Source organism: Microplitis demolitor, chromosome 6 (genome assembly GCF_026212275.2).
Source record: "Microplitis demolitor isolate Queensland-Clemson2020A chromosome 6, iyMicDemo2.1a, whole genome shotgun sequence".
In the NCBI taxonomy this organism is placed as follows: domain Eukaryota; kingdom Metazoa; phylum Arthropoda; class Insecta; order Hymenoptera; family Braconidae; genus Microplitis; species Microplitis demolitor.
The window spans coordinates 3,672,068-3,691,109 of record NC_068550.1 but is presented as its reverse complement, the minus strand read 5'-3'; the positions used below and the strand labels follow the sequence as shown (position 1 = coordinate 3,691,109).

The 19,042-nt window shown below is 28.1% G+C and overlaps 7 protein-coding genes across 7 annotated transcripts; 2 read left to right on the top strand and 5 right to left on the bottom strand.

Annotated features, from left to right (window-relative positions):
- Nucleotides 1–441: 441 nt before the first annotated feature.
- Nucleotides 442–2,674, bottom strand: LOC103572732 (tubulin delta chain). Its single transcript, XM_053740130.1, has 2 exons — nucleotides 1,206–2,674; nucleotides 442–526 (listed from the first exon to the last, which is right to left on the bottom strand). The coding sequence occupies exons 1-2, from the start codon at nucleotides 2,576–2,578 to the stop codon at nucleotides 517–519; spliced, it is 1,383 nt and encodes a 460-aa protein (XP_053596105.1). The 5' UTR covers nucleotides 2,579–2,674; the 3' UTR covers nucleotides 442–516.
- A 1,130-nt stretch (nucleotides 2,675–3,804) lies between these two features.
- LOC103572694 (nucleosome assembly protein 1-like 1-A) lies at nucleotides 3,805–5,281 on the top strand. The gene has a single exon (XM_014442207.2). It carries the CDS (start codon nucleotides 4,121–4,123, stop codon nucleotides 4,991–4,993), a length of 873 nt encoding a protein of 290 aa, XP_014297693.1. The 5' UTR covers nucleotides 3,805–4,120; the 3' UTR covers nucleotides 4,994–5,281.
- An 892-nt stretch (nucleotides 5,282–6,173) lies between these two features.
- On the top strand, nucleotides 6,174–8,979 carry LOC103572685 (protein maelstrom homolog). The gene is made up of 8 exons (XM_008551417.3): nucleotides 6,174–6,478; nucleotides 7,073–7,265; nucleotides 7,397–7,786; nucleotides 7,864–8,027; nucleotides 8,099–8,317; nucleotides 8,403–8,579; nucleotides 8,657–8,815; nucleotides 8,890–8,979. The coding sequence occupies exons 1-7, from the start codon at nucleotides 6,344–6,346 to the stop codon at nucleotides 8,792–8,794; spliced, it is 1,416 nt and encodes a 471-aa protein (XP_008549639.1). The 5' UTR covers nucleotides 6,174–6,343; the 3' UTR covers nucleotides 8,795–8,815; nucleotides 8,890–8,979.
- Nucleotides 8,980–9,038: 59 nt separating this feature from the next.
- On the bottom strand, nucleotides 9,039–10,934 carry LOC103572677 (retinoid-inducible serine carboxypeptidase). The gene is made up of 6 exons (XM_008551406.3): nucleotides 10,824–10,934; nucleotides 10,249–10,742; nucleotides 10,067–10,177; nucleotides 9,621–9,993; nucleotides 9,297–9,529; nucleotides 9,039–9,207 (listed from the first exon to the last, which is right to left on the bottom strand). The coding sequence occupies exons 1-6, from the start codon at nucleotides 10,867–10,869 to the stop codon at nucleotides 9,145–9,147; spliced, it is 1,320 nt and encodes a 439-aa protein (XP_008549628.1). The 5' UTR covers nucleotides 10,870–10,934; the 3' UTR covers nucleotides 9,039–9,144.
- Nucleotides 10,935–11,604: 670 nt separating this feature from the next.
- On the bottom strand, nucleotides 11,605–13,363 carry LOC103574022 (retinoid-inducible serine carboxypeptidase). The gene is made up of 5 exons (XM_008553345.2): nucleotides 13,103–13,363; nucleotides 12,542–13,029; nucleotides 12,351–12,461; nucleotides 11,916–12,276; nucleotides 11,605–11,855 (listed from the first exon to the last, which is right to left on the bottom strand). The coding sequence occupies exons 1-5, from the start codon at nucleotides 13,155–13,157 to the stop codon at nucleotides 11,605–11,607; spliced, it is 1,266 nt and encodes a 421-aa protein (XP_008551567.1). The 5' UTR covers nucleotides 13,158–13,363.
- A 674-nt stretch (nucleotides 13,364–14,037) lies between these two features.
- Nucleotides 14,038–15,934, bottom strand: LOC103572662 (retinoid-inducible serine carboxypeptidase). Its single transcript, XM_008551372.3, has 6 exons — nucleotides 15,794–15,934; nucleotides 15,206–15,699; nucleotides 15,025–15,135; nucleotides 14,597–14,966; nucleotides 14,264–14,496; nucleotides 14,038–14,194 (listed from the first exon to the last, which is right to left on the bottom strand). The coding sequence occupies exons 1-6, from the start codon at nucleotides 15,840–15,842 to the stop codon at nucleotides 14,123–14,125; spliced, it is 1,329 nt and encodes a 442-aa protein (XP_008549594.1). The 5' UTR covers nucleotides 15,843–15,934; the 3' UTR covers nucleotides 14,038–14,122.
- An 87-nt stretch (nucleotides 15,935–16,021) lies between these two features.
- On the bottom strand, nucleotides 16,022–17,916 carry LOC103572670 (retinoid-inducible serine carboxypeptidase). Its single transcript, XM_008551391.2, has 6 exons — nucleotides 17,806–17,916; nucleotides 17,238–17,731; nucleotides 17,042–17,152; nucleotides 16,591–16,960; nucleotides 16,260–16,492; nucleotides 16,022–16,189 (listed from the first exon to the last, which is right to left on the bottom strand). The coding sequence occupies exons 1-6, from the start codon at nucleotides 17,849–17,851 to the stop codon at nucleotides 16,127–16,129; spliced, it is 1,317 nt and encodes a 438-aa protein (XP_008549613.1). The 5' UTR covers nucleotides 17,852–17,916; the 3' UTR covers nucleotides 16,022–16,126.
- Between the last annotated feature and the right edge of the window lie 1,126 nt (nucleotides 17,917–19,042).

Below are 19,042 nucleotides of genomic sequence, written 5' to 3'. Positions count from 1 at the left end.
AATCTTTTTATCTGAAAAAAAAAAAAAAAAAAAAATAAATAATATCAGTATGAATTATTTGAGTTGATTGGATAATTTGAAAAAAATAATATAGTCGATAATAAATTTATAAGGGTTGAAAATTTATTTTACTCGAATTTCAAGGTCAGGATGCAGCGCCAAGAAGTCTAACTCGAGTTCCAAGAAGTCGTTACTCCTGCTCTCTTTGCGTCATTGAATAGCTTTTTATAGTATCCACTATCCACTATATATATATATATATCCTGATGGTGTATTTTGAGGGTGAGTATTTTTGGTGTAAATATATTGGCTAGGAGGGTTGTGAGGGTCGATTCAAGATGTGACGTCATGAAGAAACTTCTCTGACTCCGTGTAGTCTCGTGCGGAATAAGAACCATACACATGTATACAGATTGGAGTATTAAATAGATTGCGAATAAAATTAAATGTTATGTTGACGGAACGGTCGATAGAGTGTAAGTCATACGTAAGGGTGGCGACAACAATACTGTTGCGCTAACTATGCCTGTAATTTTAAACATCAATTAGTTTAGCAAATACTTTGTCTATATAAATTTTGCTGAGATATAAAAATTTTTTAACTGTGTAATTAAAATAATTACTGGGTATCAGATTTTTAGACGCTGAATACAAAGGGTTCAATTAGAGTTTTGTATCAGATCTAGGATTTCGGATAACCGCTTATAGAGTTATAAAAATAACGGCTGTATGTTAAGGCTTTTAAATAATAAGTTCCAAGTAAACGTGATAAGATTTCACGTGATTGAGTACGAGTTAAGTTTAAATTTAAAACCTTGACTTTAAAAAAATAATTTTAGTTTTTTTTTTATAATGCAATTAAAAATATATAGCATGGAATTTTTTTTGAAAATTTGCCGCTGCCATTACTTATAGTAAAAAAATTTTAATTTAAATTGAAGTAAAAATGAGTTTTTTTAAATGGAATCCTGGAATTGTGGATTAAAAATTTTCTAATTAGAAATTTAAAAATTTATAGACAAATGATTTTAATTGATAAGGAATTTTCTTGGGTTTCAAAACCTAATGACTATATTTGAAATCTTATATTATTACAGCTTTGATAAAAAATTCAGAAGCTTCTGTGAAAATTGATACAGAATTTCAACTGCTAATTATTACAGTCATATATGAGTAATTTTTAATAAATAAAAAACAATAAATACCTTTCTAATTCATTGTAAGAAGAAATAACAGCTTCAATTTTAGTAAACGCGCTCAAAAAATCATCATCTTCTAATTCAAATTTTTTGTACTGATGTAAAAATGCTCCATATGTATAAGAATTCCAAGCTTTGTCAACAATACCATCAAGCGATTTATTTACAGACGAATTGTTTGTTATCAAAGATGATAATTTGTCATAATTAAGAAATCTACGATTTTGATGAAAATGTCGCAGTTTATCATAAGACGTCATCCACTTTAATTTGGCATAAATATCATTTTTAATCAGCTCATCGCAATCAAACGGATCATCGCGTTGATTGTAAACTAGTTTATTGTTAACTTTAACTTTATCATTATTAAATCCACGTGTTATCAATACATTTGCCAATGAACGGAATTTATTTCCTTCATTTAAACTACTGGATAACAAATTACGTCTTAAATACTTAAATTGTGTTTGCCAATTAATTGTATCCTTCTGTACACTCCACAGTGATTTATCCAATAAACTATTGCTATTATTTGATGGTAATGTTAATGGAATTGTTTCAATACTTGTAAATTTATAAGCTGGATGTGGTACAAGTTTAGATACCATATAATTGACATCATTTATTAAATTATTTTCAACATCATTCGCTGATTGTAATATCGATAATAGTTTTTGACAAGCAATGTCATTGATGTCATTTGGAAAATTGACAGTATGTGATTTTAAATTAACTGATTTAGTTAATTCATTATTTAATTTATCATTTTCCATTATAATTAACATGTCGGCGCTGTCAATAATTTTAGCCAAACTCAGTAGAGTATTATAATTTTGTGTTGCTATTTCACCAGACCCAAAAGGCAATAAAAGAGTTGATAAAATATTTTTTTTTGGATACTCATCTCTCACTGATTGCGTTATATAACTACCGAGTCCAGATCCAGTACCACCAGCACAACCAGACAGACAGAAAAATGTATCAACTTTATCTGTAAGTTCTAGTTCATTTCTTATTGATTCATGAACAGACTCATCAAACTCTGGACCTTTTTTAACGTACCCATAAGCCCAGTTATTAGCAGACCCACCTGATGATGAATCTCCACTTATAATATTGTTGCTACGATAACACCAAAGATCTTGTTTTTGTTTTTTTATTTTATTTGTAACTTTGTTTTCAGTATCTATCAAAACAGCACGTGCAAATATACCTCCTGATTTTGATGACCCGAACCATTTGGCCTTTGAATCTTCAACATAGTCCTGGTTTTTTACTGATGAGTCACTAGTACGTGTTATTTTTAAATCTTCTATTATTTTTGAATATAACTTATTACCTATTTGATTCCCACACTGACCGAATTGTAATGTCAACATTTTTATAGACTTTTTTATCAAATATATGACTTTTTTTTATTTAATTAAACGTATAGTTGTTATCATTATTGCAGGTTAATAATAAAATAATCATGCCTGTTTGTTTACTTTTGTAATGGTAACTAATCGATTAGCAAACAATCGATGTTCTCGTTTCGATTGTCAATATTTTCTAATCGAACATAAGCATTTCGAGTAATCGAATTTCTGCTATGAGTGTGAATGTAGCTGACAACTGTAAATTTTTTTAATTTTAGAACAAATAAATAAAATGTATGCAGAACAAAAATGAAAAAATGCGTATATAAATAAATAAAAAATTAATACGCGCGTTTTTTAAATTTTATTATTTTAATTTATATATTTATTTATTTAAAATTTATAAACTGTCTCATGTCTGCTATATTCACACTCATACTTCCGCTCAAGTACATTTCAAGAATAGAAAATTCATTTTGAAACCAATAATGAAAAGTTTTTTTTTTTTTTAATTTTTCATAAATTATAAATAAACGAATTAAATAATTAAAAATAAAAAAAATGCGCATACTAATTTTTAAATTTCATGAATGCGCATTTTTATTCCTTTTACATTTTTTTTATTTACTTAAAAATCATAAAATTACTAAATGTCTCCTACATTTACAATCATTGTTAAAAATAGTAAATAATAATGATACTGATGAAATTTGCTGACGTCTCATAATTTTTGAATTTTTTTAAAAATGATAAATTATGAAATTAATAATATTTGTACCTGCAGCTTCTTTCATTTCCTAAATCAGCATATTTTTTGATTTTTTTTTTCTAAATTCATTTGTTGGAAAAAAATCTGAAAGTTTTTAACTTTCTGCTAACTTCAGAATCATAAATAATAAAATAAAATATTATTTTTATTTTTTGAATTATTAAAATATATACTTTTAACTTTTTGCTATTAAATACGTAGTATTTGGACAAAAACAATAGCTATGTATTTTCTTACCAGGTATTAGAAGGTATTTATTGTCTATTGTCTTATTTAATCTCATATGTATTATGAATTATGACTTAGTTACAGTATTAAACAGAAGGTATTTTTCCTGTCAGTTATACTCTAGATCAATGAATAAGAAATAAAGACAAACAGTATTAATTACTCTAGGTAAATTTCATAAAACTTTATGTAAAATATGAGCTCAAATACTTTTTAACTTGATAGATCTACTACAGCCGGTCATCCTGAGGAGAGCCACCACCGACAGGTACAGGTCGAGTTTTGCCTATACCCTAGTTAACCTCTAGCCCCTGGATTCCTCGTTAGTGGGGGTAGTTGGTCTATGAGGATGTGATGACATCACTGAAGTCAGGGTTCCAAATTCCAACTGCCCGACATTATTAGCAATTAATAGCTTGAGCTCTGAGGATTGTCGCAGCTTACATTTATATCATTTAGTCGTTAGTTATCGGTGCATCAACAAGTGATCAATATTCAATAGTTTAAGATCAGTGCCATAGTTAACCGAAACAAGTACTTGCTCAATAAAAACTTAATTTAACGATATGGCGTTTTACAAACTACAACGACGACTTAGAGCATTGAAACAATTACAATTCGAATATTTTGAATATGAACGTCAACTTAATGACGAATTTGATGCATTGGAAAGTAAATATCACAAAATGCGGGATAAATTATTCAGTAAACGAGGCAGTATTATTGCTGGGGATTATGAACCAGATGACGAAGAGTGTGATTGGGTAAATCATGAAGAAGACATTTGTAATCAATTGATGATAAGTTTGAAAATCGATGAAGAGAGCGATCTGACTGGTATTCCTGACTTTTGGCTGACAGTATTTAAAAATGCTAAAATACTTGAAGGAATGGTTCACAGCTACGATGAACCGGTACTAAAATACCTTTATGATGTTAGAATTGAATACTTCAAATCTCCAGATCCACCAGGTTTTATGTTTGAATTTTATTTCAATAAAAATGAGTATTTTAAAAATTCTGTATTAACCAAAGAATATTATACTAAAAATGAAGTGAATAAAAATAATTTAGCTGATTACGGAGGAAAAGAAATTTATAAGAGCGTTGGTTGCGACATTATTTGGAAACTCGGTAAAAACGTCACCGTCAGACGAATCAAACTTAAACAAGGAGGTATGGAGAAAGTTAGGGTCTACTCATTTTTTAATTTTTTCAAACCTCCTGTCATTCCTGAGGGTACTGATTACGCTGATATCGATGAGAAAACGAAAAAAATTTTGAGACTTGACTTTAAAGATGGAAAGATTTTCAAAGACGACATCATACCACGTGCTGTATTACATTTTACGAATGAAGTTAAAGATATTGTTAATGATGATGATATTGATTTTGATGAATCTGACACTGATGATATTGATCCTGAAAATACAGTTTGAAAAACAGTACAACTAATGCAGACCAGAGAATCTGTTCTCTCAATGGAAGCGATGTTTTTTTTTTTTAAACTTTTTGTAAAATTTATTTCTGTATCAAATGGTAATTTTGCAAACATCAATACTTGTAAAATTAATAACTATCATTTATATTATTAATATTTTTGAACTGAAATTCTTCATCTTGTAATAAATAGTAAATCAGAAATTTTTTTATTGGGTTTAAATCATATAAATTTGTATGTTAATATTAAATATAAATTTGTTTACCTGTTAATTATTATTAAAATTAATATTTATCCAATAGTTATGTGAAAAAGTAATAATTATATATATAAAAATTGATGTTTATGTAAAATTAACTCATATAATAATAATGAATAATTGAATTAATAGGAAATTTTATTAAAAAAAGAAACAATCCTTATAACCAATAAATTTAATTTATGATCCTGAAGTTGATGGACAATTATTAATTTTTTGATTTTTTTCAATACATCACTTACAAAATATAACAAAAATTAAAAATATACACATGTAAAAAATTTAAAAAACTATAAGTGCAATTTTTTAAAACAATTTATCATTTTGAAAATAAATCCAAAAATTATTAGACGCCGGTTAACTTCAGTATGATATGAATTTGAATTTTATTATTACAGATAAAATGACATAAATAAATTTAATTACTTAGTAATTTGTCGATACTTAATGATTGAACAAATATTATAATAATCCCATAATCTCTACGAAAAAATAACAATGATAACAAGTAAATTATAAATTCAAATGAGTTTGCATGTAGCAGACATCAGACAATTCATAAATTTTGAATAAGTAAATAAATTAAATAATTAATTAATTAAAATAATGAAATTTAAAAAAATGCGCGTAGTAATTTTCCATTGATTTAAATATGCATTTTTTAATTTTTATTCTACTTAAATTTTATTTATTTATTCAAAATAAATTAAAATTTATTATATTTTACATTATCAAGATTCTTTGGTTTACATTTGAGTCAATTGATGGTCTAGGGTGTCAAGTTACATATTTTACCACATGTACTGTGTACTTCTAGAGTCGGTTGTTGTTACAAAAGAAAACAAAAGAGAAAACTATGAACCAATAAAAATTTTAGTCCAGCAGAAAGTCTGGTATTTGATTGGCCAGAAGACAAAGCCAAGGATAAAGAGACTCGTTTAAACGTGTGGATGAATTCCAAAAGTTTCAGTTGAATCAAAACCTTAAAACACTGCAGTGCTCTCATTGTTTGTGTTGATAGCAAATGGAAATTCTTTAGAATATTTTTATTTATTTAAATTAATATTTTATTTACTATAAATAATCAAAATGCCGCAAAAAAAGAAAAAAAGTGGGTATTATTATTTTATGTTAGATTTTAAAAAAAAGCTAGAAAACGGTGGCAAAAAAATTCACAGCCTTCAAGAAATACAACAAGATGAGAGATGTAGTGAAGAGTGGAGAGTAAGATAAATAATTTTCTTTCATTTTTTCAATAATAAATATTTTGTTGATTTGAAATTTTAATTACGGTTGACATTTTATAAAGATATTCAAATATAATAGTAATAATTATCGACCGGTAATTTAAATCATTTTAAGTCATTAATTTTTTTATTTTTTATGATTAAATACAAAACTTGTCACCTTACATTTTAACGTTCATTTAATTTTGCAAAAAATTTATATTTTTAAAATAATGCTGAAAGTAGTCGACATCTGACAATTTTATTGTCTTTAATTACCAAGTTAATTGTCATCAGAAAATTTATTAAAAATATCCACAAGAAAATTATTGAAAATTTTTCCCTGTCAATATTTACTTTGTTCATTTAAAATAAATAATTTTTTTAATGTCTGCTACAGTCAGCAATCAATTAATGTGTCATTTATATTATAATATATATATATATATATATATATATATATATATATATATTTTTTTTTTTTTTTTAACTAAATTTATTATTTTATTTCAATAAAATAATTTTTTTTTAATCAAAAGTTTGGTAATTAAATTCATTATAAAGATTTAGTAATTAGTACTTTTATGTCTAGGCTTTGTCTGATGCTGAAAAAAAACGGTACAATGATAAAGCTAAGGAAAGAAGAAGAAATGGTGAAGAAAAATTTACTGGTATTGGAGAATCACTAAAAGTTGTTGAAAAACAACAAAATGAACAACTCAAATATGAAATGAGAATGAAGCAATACATCAATGATCTTGTAGAACAAGCAATTCATTTTGATGGTTTGTATACGCAGCTAATTTATTAATGTAAAGTAAAAAACCTAGATCCCTGATCAGATACTGGGTCTCACTTTGTATAAAAATTTATTTTTTATAGTTAATTTTATCTATTAATTTTTTTTTTTATTCAGATCTCAATAAAACTTCATTTTATTTCATACATGTAAATTGGTATTATACAAAAATAAACATTGAAAACAATGTTGTTGATTACATTCCCGCGGAATTTGCAGTAGTCGAATTCACCCTGAACGATGGAACTAAAAGGACTTATCATGAGATTATTAAAGTTGTAATTGAGACAGGATATACCAGAGAGGCCATGGAGCATAGCGATGCCACTCATAAGATTGATATTAACCATAAAGACAATCCAACTGATTACAAAGAGCTGTACAATAGATTATTCAGCTTTTTATCTTATCAAAGTGGGTCGAAAGAAAAACTTCCAATTTTATATACATCAAGAAAAATGAAAAATGTCGTTCCTTGTCTTTTGAAACGTATGGCTGACGCTGCAGGTAAATGACTCTTATTATTGTAATAATGAGTCACGATTTTATTGTATAATAACTGATAAATTTTTTTATTTACATAGGAGTTGCTCACGATACATTTAATTTATATTCCTTGGAATATCTGTTCGGTACTTTGATGATGCGTTTGAATGAAAACTTTCCTGAAGATACTAATCGCGCTAGTCTGGCAGAAGCTGAATTAGAGAAAGATGCGTTTATTTACACGCCTAACATTGAGTGCTCAGTAAGTAGCACGTAAAGTACTTCTGTTCATTGATAAATTTGTTCTGTTATTTATTTATTTTTGTACACTAGTACCATCGGAGCATTGAAGGAACTGGAGAACATTGTAGTCAATCAATTGTCACTCAATGGGGTTACGCGTTTTGTGATTATTGCTGTCAACTCCTGAATATTGTAATGCGTAGTGGAATTCATCGCCCTTACACTATTGATGAGCAGCTTGCATGTAGCATTGGCCTATTAAGTATTAAAAAAGTTAAAAAAGTCAGCCAACTAAAATCTGAAACCGGGGTATTAATTTAATTAATTAAAGTTTTCTGTGAATTTTTACTATTTATTTAATAAAAAATTTAAAATGTGTAATTTATTATTTAAGGTTTCTGAAGCTTATCGTCTAAAAGTTGGGGAACGCAGTAGAATTGAGGATGAGCAACGCAAAAAAGAAGGAAAAGATATAACAATTATTGACTACAGTGAAATCCAAGAAGGAAAAAGTTCGATTATTATTCCCTCAGCTGCTGCATCAATATCATCATCAACTTCAACTAATCTGGTAAGATTTATTTTATATGAGTAATTGATCTTAATTATTTATTAATTTTACTTATATTTTTGTTGTTATTTTTTCAGTCCCAGTCACTTCGTCGTCCCCAGACATTATCAGAAGTTCTCAAAGGAAATACTGACTTTGCGCCAGTACTTGATGAAAACGACTTTCCGGCCATTGGCTCTGGTAAACTAAAACATCATTCAGTTAAAAAATACTAAAATAATCATATTCCAGTCAAGGTAAGAAATTTAATATTCGATTTTTAGTTTGTTTTTATTATTCAGCTTTTTTTTAAATATTCATTTTTATTTAGGAGATTAATTTATTTTTTAAGTAATAAAAAATAAAATTAAAAACATCTGGAATCAATATCACACAGTAATGAATTGGAATTTATACTTCGTTTATATTTTAAATAAATATATTTTTTTCTTTTTCGCTTATTACAATTTATCATTTTTTTATTTTTCAAAGTAATAATGGATTTATAGTAATTAAAATATTGAAATTCAGTACAAACTTTGCTTATTTTAAATAACCATGACTTATAATTTACGACAAGAGATATTTATGCTTCTGAAGTCAGCATTTTGAGCATCAAATTTGTTGCATAATAATTATCTTTTGGTACCTGAAACAAATAACAATTTTTAATTAAATTCCATTCAGCGATTATGTAAATCATATATTATATAAAATATGAATGAAAAAAAAATCTACCATGTGACCCGCTCGATTAATCCAAAACATTTTTAAATTTTTATAGCCCTGTACATATCCTTCAATATTATTATCAATAGTCAAGTCAACTCTTTCAGAATTTCTCCACTTTTCCGCGCCATTCCACTTTAGTTTTTCTAACCAAGCGACTGTACTAGCAGTTGGTACAATGACATCAAGTTGCCCATTGTATACAAAGACTTTTAAATTTGTTTCATCAAGAATTTTCTCAACTAAATAAAAAAAATTCATAAATTTAAATACCTACTAATAATTTAAATTATTTAATTATTATATATTAGAGTAAAAATTTAAATATCTTACTAATATTAGTAACTGACGTCATAAAATCTTCATCTAGGTTCCTTTTAATTTCACTAGAACGTATTTTGAATAAATTTTTGAGACCGAGTGCGGTTTTTACTTTACCATTCATAAGGAAATTTAATTTTTTTTCAAAGTCTGATTCGCGTAATTCTTCCCGCGCACCAGAATGATACTTAGGTTGAAGTTTTTTGAACGGTATTTTTCTTTCTAAAAGATTGTATAAGTCAATGTTATTTGTACAGTTCATAATAACTTTCCATGTTTCATAAAATCTTGCTGTAGCATAATGCCAATTTTCTGATTCAATTGCAGCCCTCGTTAGCTCCGCGGCATTTTGAATTTTTTCATAGCCATCATAATTGACCATACCCTAAAATCATTAAAAATCCATATTTCAAGGTATGAATATTTAAAAAAATTAATAATAGTATTAAGTTGCATACCGTGTAATATAAATATGGAGCATAAGAGAGAACTGTATCAATGGGCGAGATCCAAGAATCGCCTAAACCAATGCCTTTCAAGTTACTTTTAATATAACCACGTTTTTGCAACTATAAAAATATTAATCTGTTAATCATTAAGTTCTCTTTTAATCATTTCGATATTTAAATTGTATAATTACTGCATCCCACGCTAGAGCAAAATGTGTGGCCATTTTTCCTCCATAAGATTCGGCTACAATATAAGTCGGGACTTTTTTAAATTGAGGAATTGCGTTTGAAAATCCTGTCATACAATGCAAAAGATCTTTCGCTATTTCTATATTGTTACGAGTAAAGTTTGAATTGTTTTCAACGTAACTAAATCCTGTGCCCACTGGGTTATCAATGAACAAAACATTGTAATCATTGACCCAAGTATAATTACGTCTCTGTAGATTGATATCAAGTGGCCCGATTTCTTCAAAATTTCCGTAGGCAGTTGAAGGAGATCCTGGGCCTCCTTGTAACCAAATCACTAGTGGTTTACTGAAGGCATCAAAGTATCCTGATTTCTCGGGCGGGTTGGCATAATAAAGCCACCAAAACATGTGGGCGCCAGCTCGAACTTTAACATGTCCCCAATCTTGTTCGCCAGGTCCAAATCCTCTTTTTCCCTCCACTCCATTCGATCGCTCTGTCAATAAATAAATTTAGATAAATGAGCAATTGCAAAATTTCGATTAATTGTTCAATTAAATTACAACGAATACATTACCACTGATGAAAACAGAAAGGAAAATCGCTATCCAAATCCACGACATCGCTTTATTTTTTTACTTTAAGAATACAAAATAAAACTAGTAACACATTAATAGATCAAATGAATCACACAAGGGATTGCCTGTTCGTTATATATCAAAAAAATACGTCACTGTTATCTATCTATCCCTTTCCTCTGCGTCATTAATCATTTTTTATCAATATTTTATTTAATTATTTCTATAGTTCACGTCACGTTTGTAAGATCAAGATTATAATTCATATACCTATATTTATTCACTTTTAAGTGATTTATCTACTCATTAATAAGCAAAGATTACCAATATTATATTTTTATTTTTTATTTTTTCTTTACTTCTTTATATTTGCATATTTTTTAATATACATAAAACTCATATTAATAATAACGCTTCCTTGTTGATTAACTTTTACAAAAAATATCAAATAATAACATTCGCTATCATAAATTTAAAATCAAATCCAATTAAGAATTTATCAAAAATATGATATAAAAGAATATTTATAGGTGTGATATCCATTTATACTGACGTAATTGTATAAATATAGATAATAACAGAATGAAAAATCTAAATTGATATCATGTATTCTTGAAATTCAAATTGACGATACTTGAAATTATCTTTACGTACTACACGTTTATTTATCAGATATTAAACCTTGAAGTATTGCTTCCATTGCTTTAAAATTTTCTTGAACCACCTGCTTGGTACCCAAAACAAATATTATATGAATTCCTTTTGAATAGTAAATTCAAATCATAATAGTTTATATACCGTGTGACTATTGTGTTTGATCAAAAATATTTTGAAGTTATTAAACTCTTTATAGCAGCCTTCAATAATATTATCAATGACTAATGGGTTTGTTTTTGAATTCCTCCAAGCTTCTGAGTATTTCCATTTGAGTTTTTCCACCCATACAAGTGTCCCAGGTGTCACCGCAATAGAATTAAATTTTCCTGACCACACGACAACTCGTAAATTCGTTTCGTCGAGTAATCGTTCCACTGAAAGTACTTATCATTGATATAATTATTTAAATAATTAGTTAGTTAGAAAAAATATACCGATTTTGTTGATTGGTTTTGTGAAGTCTTTAGGAAAATCGATGGCAGCAAGTGGTGTGTAAGACCACGTAACATTAAGATTCAAACTCTCTTTGATACCATTCATAATAATCGTCAACTTTTTATGAACATCTAAGTCGCTTAGTAATTTTTCATGTGAGATGTAGTAGAGTAGTGTATTTATTACAGCTTTTTGTTTCAATAATCTTTTGAAATTTATTTTTCCAGTGTAGTTGGAAGCCATTTTTAATGTGTAGTCCCAAAGATTTAATGCATTGTTCCAGTTACCAACATTCATTTCATTTATTGTTTTGTCAGCGACTATTTTTATTTTTTTAAAACCTAAAGGATCTACTAAACCCTTTAACAAAATAGGAAATTAATTTATAATTATACTTTGACAGAATAAAAGTCAGATATTTAATGAAGTCTTACAGCATTTAATAGAAAAGGTGCATAGGAAATTACTGTATCTGCAGGTGAAATTAATGAATCTCCTGTCGCTACTCCTTTGAGATTACTCTCGATATCACCGCGTTCTTGAATCTAATCGTTAAAAGTATGAAAAAATATATGTCTATATAAGAAAGTATTAATAGAAAATAAACTAATAGAGTGATTAATACTTTGTACCAAAGAAAAGCTGTTTCGACGGCTACTTTTCCGCTATAAAATTCCCCAAGAATATAAGTGGGAATATTTTTAAATTCAGGAACGGCTTCAAAAAATCCCCGCATTAATTCTACGAGCTCTTGAGCTGTTTCTTTACCGCTCGTAGAATTTGAGAAATTTTCTAGATAACTAAAACCAGTTCCCAAATTGTCAATAAATAAAACATTGAAGTCATTAATCCATGTGTGATCACGTTCTTGTAAGTTTAAATCGAATGGTCCAACTTCTCCAAAATTTCCAAAACCAGTAGCAGAAACTCCCGGATGTCCTTGCAACCAAATCAAAAGCGGTCTACTAAAAACGTCAAAGACCGCTGGTTTGACTGGAGGATTGACGTAATAGAGCCACCAAAACATATGAGCACCCGGTCTGACTTGTACATACCCCCAATCTTGTTCACCGGGACCAAATCCTGCTTTTCCATTCACTTTATTTATGTTCACTATTTTAAAAACTTATATTACTTGCAAACTATCCAATTAAACCATTATAATTATTAATTAAACTAGTATTACCAAATAAATACAAAATTAATGCCATGATCCGGCGTTTGTTCAATGATTTATTCATATTTTAATGTTACACTAGTATTATTCTAACGATGAATGCTTATTAACAATTAGAAAGTAATTTATTTAATTAGTCATTGACGACTATATTTAGCAATACCGGAAAATTGATAAAATTCAAGGCTACTAGTACAGTTTCATATTTAAATTGACGACTTTATTCGACTTTATCTAATGAAATCTTTTAAGAAAATATTTTACGATATTTTAAATTATTTATGGATTATTTGCATATTGATTGAGAAATAAAACCAATTAATCAATAATTTTTAATACAATAATGATCATTATATCCTTGATTTATACGGAAATATAAATACTGCCTACGCATTTTATCTGTACATTATGATATCACAACTGGTTCAATGTTAGCATTGATGTAATAAGAATATTTTGTTTTATAGCCGATTGTCAAAAATTATATAAACTTTCGTAGAAGTATTTACAATGGATGATTTTAAATTTATCTTTAGGACATTGTTATACTTTGTATAAGTATAATTGTAATACAAAGATAACTGAGTTAACAAAGTAATTACGAATAAATTTATGTGTTTATGTAAATTTATTACTCGTATTTGTTTGCTTATGAAAAAAGGAAGCCACAAAAAAGTGAGCTGATAACAGTTATTGCTGATTAGTAATCGTCTGTTCGCGAACAGGTTCGGATCGGCTAAAATAAAAATTTTATTTTTTAAACTTGACGGTCTGGTGCTTTTGTTAATTACACATTTGACAAAAATAATTAAGATTAAGGCGAAACATCATCCATATTAACTGCACTTAAATATTTGGATTTAACTCTCTTTGTTGCACTCATAAAATATTTAACAGAACAAAAAAAATGGTAACAATTTGCTATAGTAATTAAAATCATTTTTTTTTTAATTAATAAATTACATTAAACCATAATTTATTAGATAGATATTTTATTAATTTATGAATTTTTATTATTAAAAAAAAATATTAAGGATTGTATTTGACAGATGTCATTTCCTGGAGGATTGCATTGATAGCATATGGATTGTCTTCAACTACCTGGTAAAATAAACAATAAATTAAAAAATAATCAATTATATGATATTATAAATTCAAAAAAAAATTCACCAAATGTCCCGCCCGTAAGACCCAATACATTTTCAATTTATCGCATGCTTGGACGTATCCCTCAATAATATTATCAACAGCAAATGCAACTCTCGGCGCTCTTTTCCAAGCATCTTCATGCTTCCACTTCAAATTTTCTACCCATTTGACAGTACCGGGTAAGGCGACAAATAAATCTAGTTGTCCAGCGTAAACGGAAACTTTCAAATTCGTTTCGTTCAATAATTCTTCAACTAGAATTTATAAAAAAAAACATTAGTTTAGAAAATAAATAATCTCAAGTTCTAGCTACTAGAGTACAAAAAAATATAATGATTAATTATAGATTTTTACCTGTATTTACAACAGGCTTCATTATATCTTCATAAATATTTTCTACAACTTCCGGTGGATTTAAAACCCAAGGGGAAATAAGTCCTAAGGTTTTTTTAACATCATTGTTCATAAAATGAATTAACTGAGCCAAGTTTTCATCCGGTTTTTGTGGTTTTGGGAACCTAGTCGTATAATTTTGTACTCCGTCGTATGATTTTTTTTCTATTAATATATTGCTCGTAGGAATGTAATCGCTAACTTCATTAACGATTTTCAACGCCCCGTTTTTAGCATCAGTAGCTTCCCTCCACTTTTTTGCCTCTATAGCTTGCCGCACTTTTTCTGTCTCTCCCTTTATTTTCTCATAACCAGCAGTATTGACAATTCCCTGAATAAGCATTAAATTGACATTTACTTAATAACAATCGTTGTAATTAATAATTTACCGTATTTAGTAAAAATGACGGCCATGAAAGAATTGAATCAATTGGAGAAATCCACGGTGCCCCTAGAACAATTCCCTTGAGATCACTTTGTATACTTTTACTATTTTGAGCCTGCGTATAAAAAAAAAATTTAATAATTATTTAATTAATTTATGTGAATAATTTTAAATTGGATAATCACTTTGTACCAAATAGATGCCAACTCTGCGCCCATTTTCGCACCATAAGATTCACTAGCAATATAAGTAAAAATATTTCTAAACGCTGGAATAACTTGAAAAAATTTTTTTATACATTCAAACAAATCGTTAGCTATTTGTGTATTATTTTTTGCATAGTCAGAGTAACTATCAACGTAACTAAATCCCGAACCAACTGGATTATCAATGAACAGAACATTGTAATCATTGACCCATGTGTAATTACGATAGTGTCCATGAATATCAAGCGGGCCAAATTGTTTAAAGTTTCCATAACCAGTTCCAGAGCCACCGGGTCCACCATGGATCCATATAATTAATGGTTTTGACAAAGGATCAAAATTAGTTGGTTTGTCAGGTGGATTGACATAATAAAGCCACCAAAACATATGAGCTCCTGGTCGAACTGTCACATACCCCCAGTTCTGTTCCCCAGGGCCAAAGCCTTTTTTGCCTTCCACTTTATTTACTTTATCTACAAATATCAAAGTATAAATTACTTATAATTAAAAAATAAATTTGAGAAATTTATACCACTGCTCGTTTATTTAAATAATTAATTTTATTACCGCACGCGAAAAGAGATGAAATGAATATTGTAATCCAAATCCAAGGCATTACAGTTACTGACTCAGTTCAACTCTCAAGACATATCATAAAGTGGTCAATTATAATAATTTTATCAATATGTTCTATATTTATGACGCTATCTCAGTTTGAAAAGATAACAGTAATCCAAATATATGCTAATTTTTACAGCGTTCACACTCTGAATAAATAACTAGCTACCATAAAAATAACAATTTAATAGACAGAAATTTATTCAGATTTTTTTGATATTAATACATTATTTAAATTTCTATTGATTTGTCATTATTTATGTTTAAAAAAAAAATAATTCATTATTGGCCAGATGTAAGATCTTGGAGGATCGCAGTCACAGCATACGGATTGTCATTGGCCACCTATTAAAATAAATATTAATTTAATAAAAATTTAATTTTTGTGTGTAACAAAAGTATGTGAAAAATTTACCAAATGACCCGCGCGGAAGACCCAATACATTTTGAAATTTTTGTACGCTTTAACGTATCCCTCGAGAATATTGTTGACGGCGAATGGGACTCTTGATGAATTTTTCCAAGCTTTATCATGCTTCCAATTCATATTTTCCACCCACTTTACAGTACCAGGCAAAGCGCAAATCAAATCGAGCTGCGCGCCATAAACAGACACTTTCAAATCTGTGTCGTTCAATAATTCTTCCACTAAAATTTATAAAAAAAAAAAAATCGAATTATAACCAGAAAATACAAATTAGTTTACTAGAGATAATTTAATCTCGTAAATATATATAATAGTATACCTGTTCTGACCGCAGGTTTAAATATCTCTGACCAAAGAACTTCGGCAACTTTTTCTGAGTCCATAAGCCAAGTTCTTGTGAGTCCAAGAGCTTGTTTAACGTCTGTGTTCATGAACGTAACTAACTGCGACCAATGCTCTGCTGGTTTAGGCGGTTTTGGAAATAGAGTTGTGTGATTCTGTATTCCTGCATGTGAGCTTCTCTCAATCAAAATGTTAAATTGCGTAATATTATCACTGACTAGACTTATAGTATCCAAAGTTTCAACCTCAGCATCAGTAGCTGCCTTCCAATTTCTCTCATTCACGGCTTTTTCAGCTTTTTTTGCAGCCGTTTCAATTCTTTTAGACCCGGCTGTGTCAACAATTCCCTGAATAAATTATAAACAAATAATTTACTGATGTTTACATGATAATATACTACCAATACTAATATTAAATCAATAACTTACCGTGTTTAATAAAAATTGTGGCCAAGAAAGAACGGTATCAACTGGAGAAATCCAAGGGGAGCCCATGACGATTCCCTTGAGGTTACTGTGGACACTTCTGCACTTTTGCGCCTGTAATAAAAAAATATTCAAGTAATTATTCAATTACTTCATCAACTTACTCTGAATTAAATGAATTTTTCATTGTGATAATTACTTTGTACCAAATAGAAGCCAATTTTACTCCCATTTTTGCACCATAGGATTCTCCAAAGATATAAGTCGGTACATTTTTGAATGCTGGAATAGCATCTAAGAATTTTTTAATACATTCCAGTAAATCATTGGCTACTTGTCTATTATTTGTAGCATATGCCGAGTCATTGTCAACATAACTGAAGCCTGAACCAACTGGGTTATCAATAAACAAGACATTGTAGTCATTGACCAGTGTCTGGTTACGATACTCTCCAAAAATGTCATACGGCCCAATTTCTTCAAAGTTTCCGTAACCAGCAGCAGACCCTCCAGGCCCACCATGGACCCATATTACCAATGGTTTCGACAAAGCATTGAAGTTGGCTGGTTTGTTAGGAGGGTTTGCGTAGTACAGCCACCAAAACATATGAGCACCTGGTCGAACTTCGACATAACTCCAGTCTTGTTCCCCAACTCCAAAGCCTTTTTTTCCCTCCACTTTATTTACTTGCGCTGCAAAAATTTAATTTATTATTTTAATTACAAAATAATTATTAATTATTTATTAATTTAATACAATTTATTACCATAGAAAATAAAATAAGAGGAAAAAAAAATCCATATCCAAGACATTGTTTATTATTTTCTTAACAAACCTCGACGCAACAGTCGGCAAAACAAATATGATATTATTCCATTCAAATATTCTCTTTTTATACAATCACTTGGATATTATTTTCATAAAATGTCATTGTTATTAAAATGTTTTCATGAGTAGGGGGTATAAATTACAAACTAATACCACGGAATTTCAAGGTTTTATCAAAAAATTTTTTAATGGTTTTATTTTTTTTATTATTAACGACATTTTAATAGTTTTGTTTTTTTTACATTTATCAAGTACGTGGTTTTTTTTAATTGCAATAATTAATTAAACCAGTACTTAAAATTTTTAAGACGCATTTATTAATAATTTATTAAATTTAAATTGAACAATAAAAGTAGATTTTATTTGAAATTTTGAATGTATGGAAAATAAAATTAATAAATTTTTATTTGGAAATAGTTAGTTTTAAAAACAATATTTATTATCACATGATTTCATAATAGAATTTTAATAATTTTTTTTTTATTTTTTATTTACTGATAAATTTCCAACCATGATGCTTAAAAAAAAACAATAAAAAATAAACAAAGTAATTTTTACGCGTCTTGTAAAAATACAACACAGTTGAATATTAATAATTATTTTCTTTTAATTATCAATATCTCAATCTACTGTATTTTATTATCAGTCATTAATTAATTATTGATAATCATTTGCGGAATAATTTTAATATTTAACAAAAAAAAATTTCTTTTAATTATTAAGATCTAATTAGTAATAATCGAATAATAAAAATAAAATTAATTATTTACCGTAAATAATAAGAGATGAAAAAAATATCGTAATCCACATCCACATCATAATTGTTTATGTATGTCTGTACTATTCAGCTGAAGCCAAACGACGAAAGTGTATCATATAAGATGTTGCTTATATACATCTAAATACAACTAAATTTTCGTATATATAAAGCCGTGGTCATCATAAATGTCAGTAGATAGAAGGAAACTGATAAGATATGTAATGACTTTTATGGAAATTCGCAACTTTTTTCCTTATACTAAATTCAAAGAAATCTACGTAACAGGTTTTTCTTGTTTGGAATTAATCATTGGTATCATATTATTATTATTATTATTATGATTACTATCGTTATATATCATTACAATTCACGATATTAGTTTACTAGTTCACAGAAACGCATTAAATGTTATTTC

Excerpts from the sequence above, each read along its gene's own strand:
- LOC103572670 (XM_008551391.2), bottom strand. The coding sequence starts at position 17,851 with ATGTCTTGGATATGGATTTTTTTTTCCTCTTATTTTATTTTCTATG. Across the intron at positions 17,732-17,805 it reads CTCTTATTTTATTTTCTATG|CGCAAGTAAATAAAGTGGAG; the intron begins GTAATAAATTGT and ends AAATTTTTGCAG. Across the intron at positions 16,190-16,259 it reads TCTTCCGCGCGGGTCATTTG|GTGGCCAATGACAATCCGTA; the intron begins GTAAATTTTTCA and ends TTATTTTAATAG.
- LOC103572662 (XM_008551372.3), bottom strand. The coding sequence starts at position 15,842 with ATGCCTTGGATTTGGATTACAATATTCATTTCATCTCTTTTCGCGTGC. Across the intron at positions 15,700-15,793 it reads TTCATCTCTTTTCGCGTGCG|ATAAAGTAAATAAAGTGGAA; the intron begins GTAATAAAATTA and ends TGATATTTGTAG. Across the intron at positions 14,195-14,263 it reads TCTTACGGGCGGGACATTTG|GTAGTTGAAGACAATCCATA; the intron begins GTGAATTTTTTT and ends TTATTTTACCAG.
- LOC103572732 (XM_053740130.1), bottom strand. The coding sequence starts at position 2,578 with ATGTTGACATTACAATTCGGTCAGTGTGGGAATCAAATAGGTAATAAG.
- LOC103572685 (XM_008551417.3), top strand. The coding sequence starts at position 6,344 with ATGCCGCAAAAAAAGAAAAAAAGTGGGTATTATTATTTTATGTTAGAT. Across the intron at positions 6,479-7,072 it reads GATGTAGTGAAGAGTGGAGA|GCTTTGTCTGATGCTGAAAA; the intron begins GTAAGATAAATA and ends TTTTATGTCTAG. Across the intron at positions 7,787-7,863 it reads ACGTATGGCTGACGCTGCAG|GAGTTGCTCACGATACATTT; the intron begins GTAAATGACTCT and ends TTATTTACATAG.
- LOC103574022 (XM_008553345.2), bottom strand. The coding sequence starts at position 13,157 with ATGAATAAATCATTGAACAAACGCCGGATCATGGCATTAATTTTGTAT. Across the intron at positions 12,462-12,541 it reads CAGCTTTTCTTTGGTACAAA|ATTCAAGAACGCGGTGATAT; the intron begins GTATTAATCACT and ends TTTAACGATTAG. Across the intron at positions 12,277-12,350 it reads CACCTTTTCTATTAAATGCT|GGTTTAGTAGATCCTTTAGG; the intron begins GTAAGACTTCAT and ends ATTTTGTTAAAG.
- LOC103572677 (XM_008551406.3), bottom strand. The coding sequence starts at position 10,869 with ATGTCGTGGATTTGGATAGCGATTTTCCTTTCTGTTTTCATCAGTG. Across the intron at positions 10,178-10,248 it reads TTGCTCTAGCGTGGGATGCA|TTGCAAAAACGTGGTTATAT; the intron begins GTAATTATACAA and ends ATATTTTTATAG. Across the intron at positions 9,530-9,620 it reads GACGTCAGTTACTAATATTA|TTGAGAAAATTCTTGATGAA; the intron begins GTAAGATATTTA and ends TTTTTTATTTAG.
- LOC103572694 (XM_014442207.2), top strand. The coding sequence starts at position 4,121 with ATGGCGTTTTACAAACTACAACGACGACTTAGAGCATTGAAACAATTA.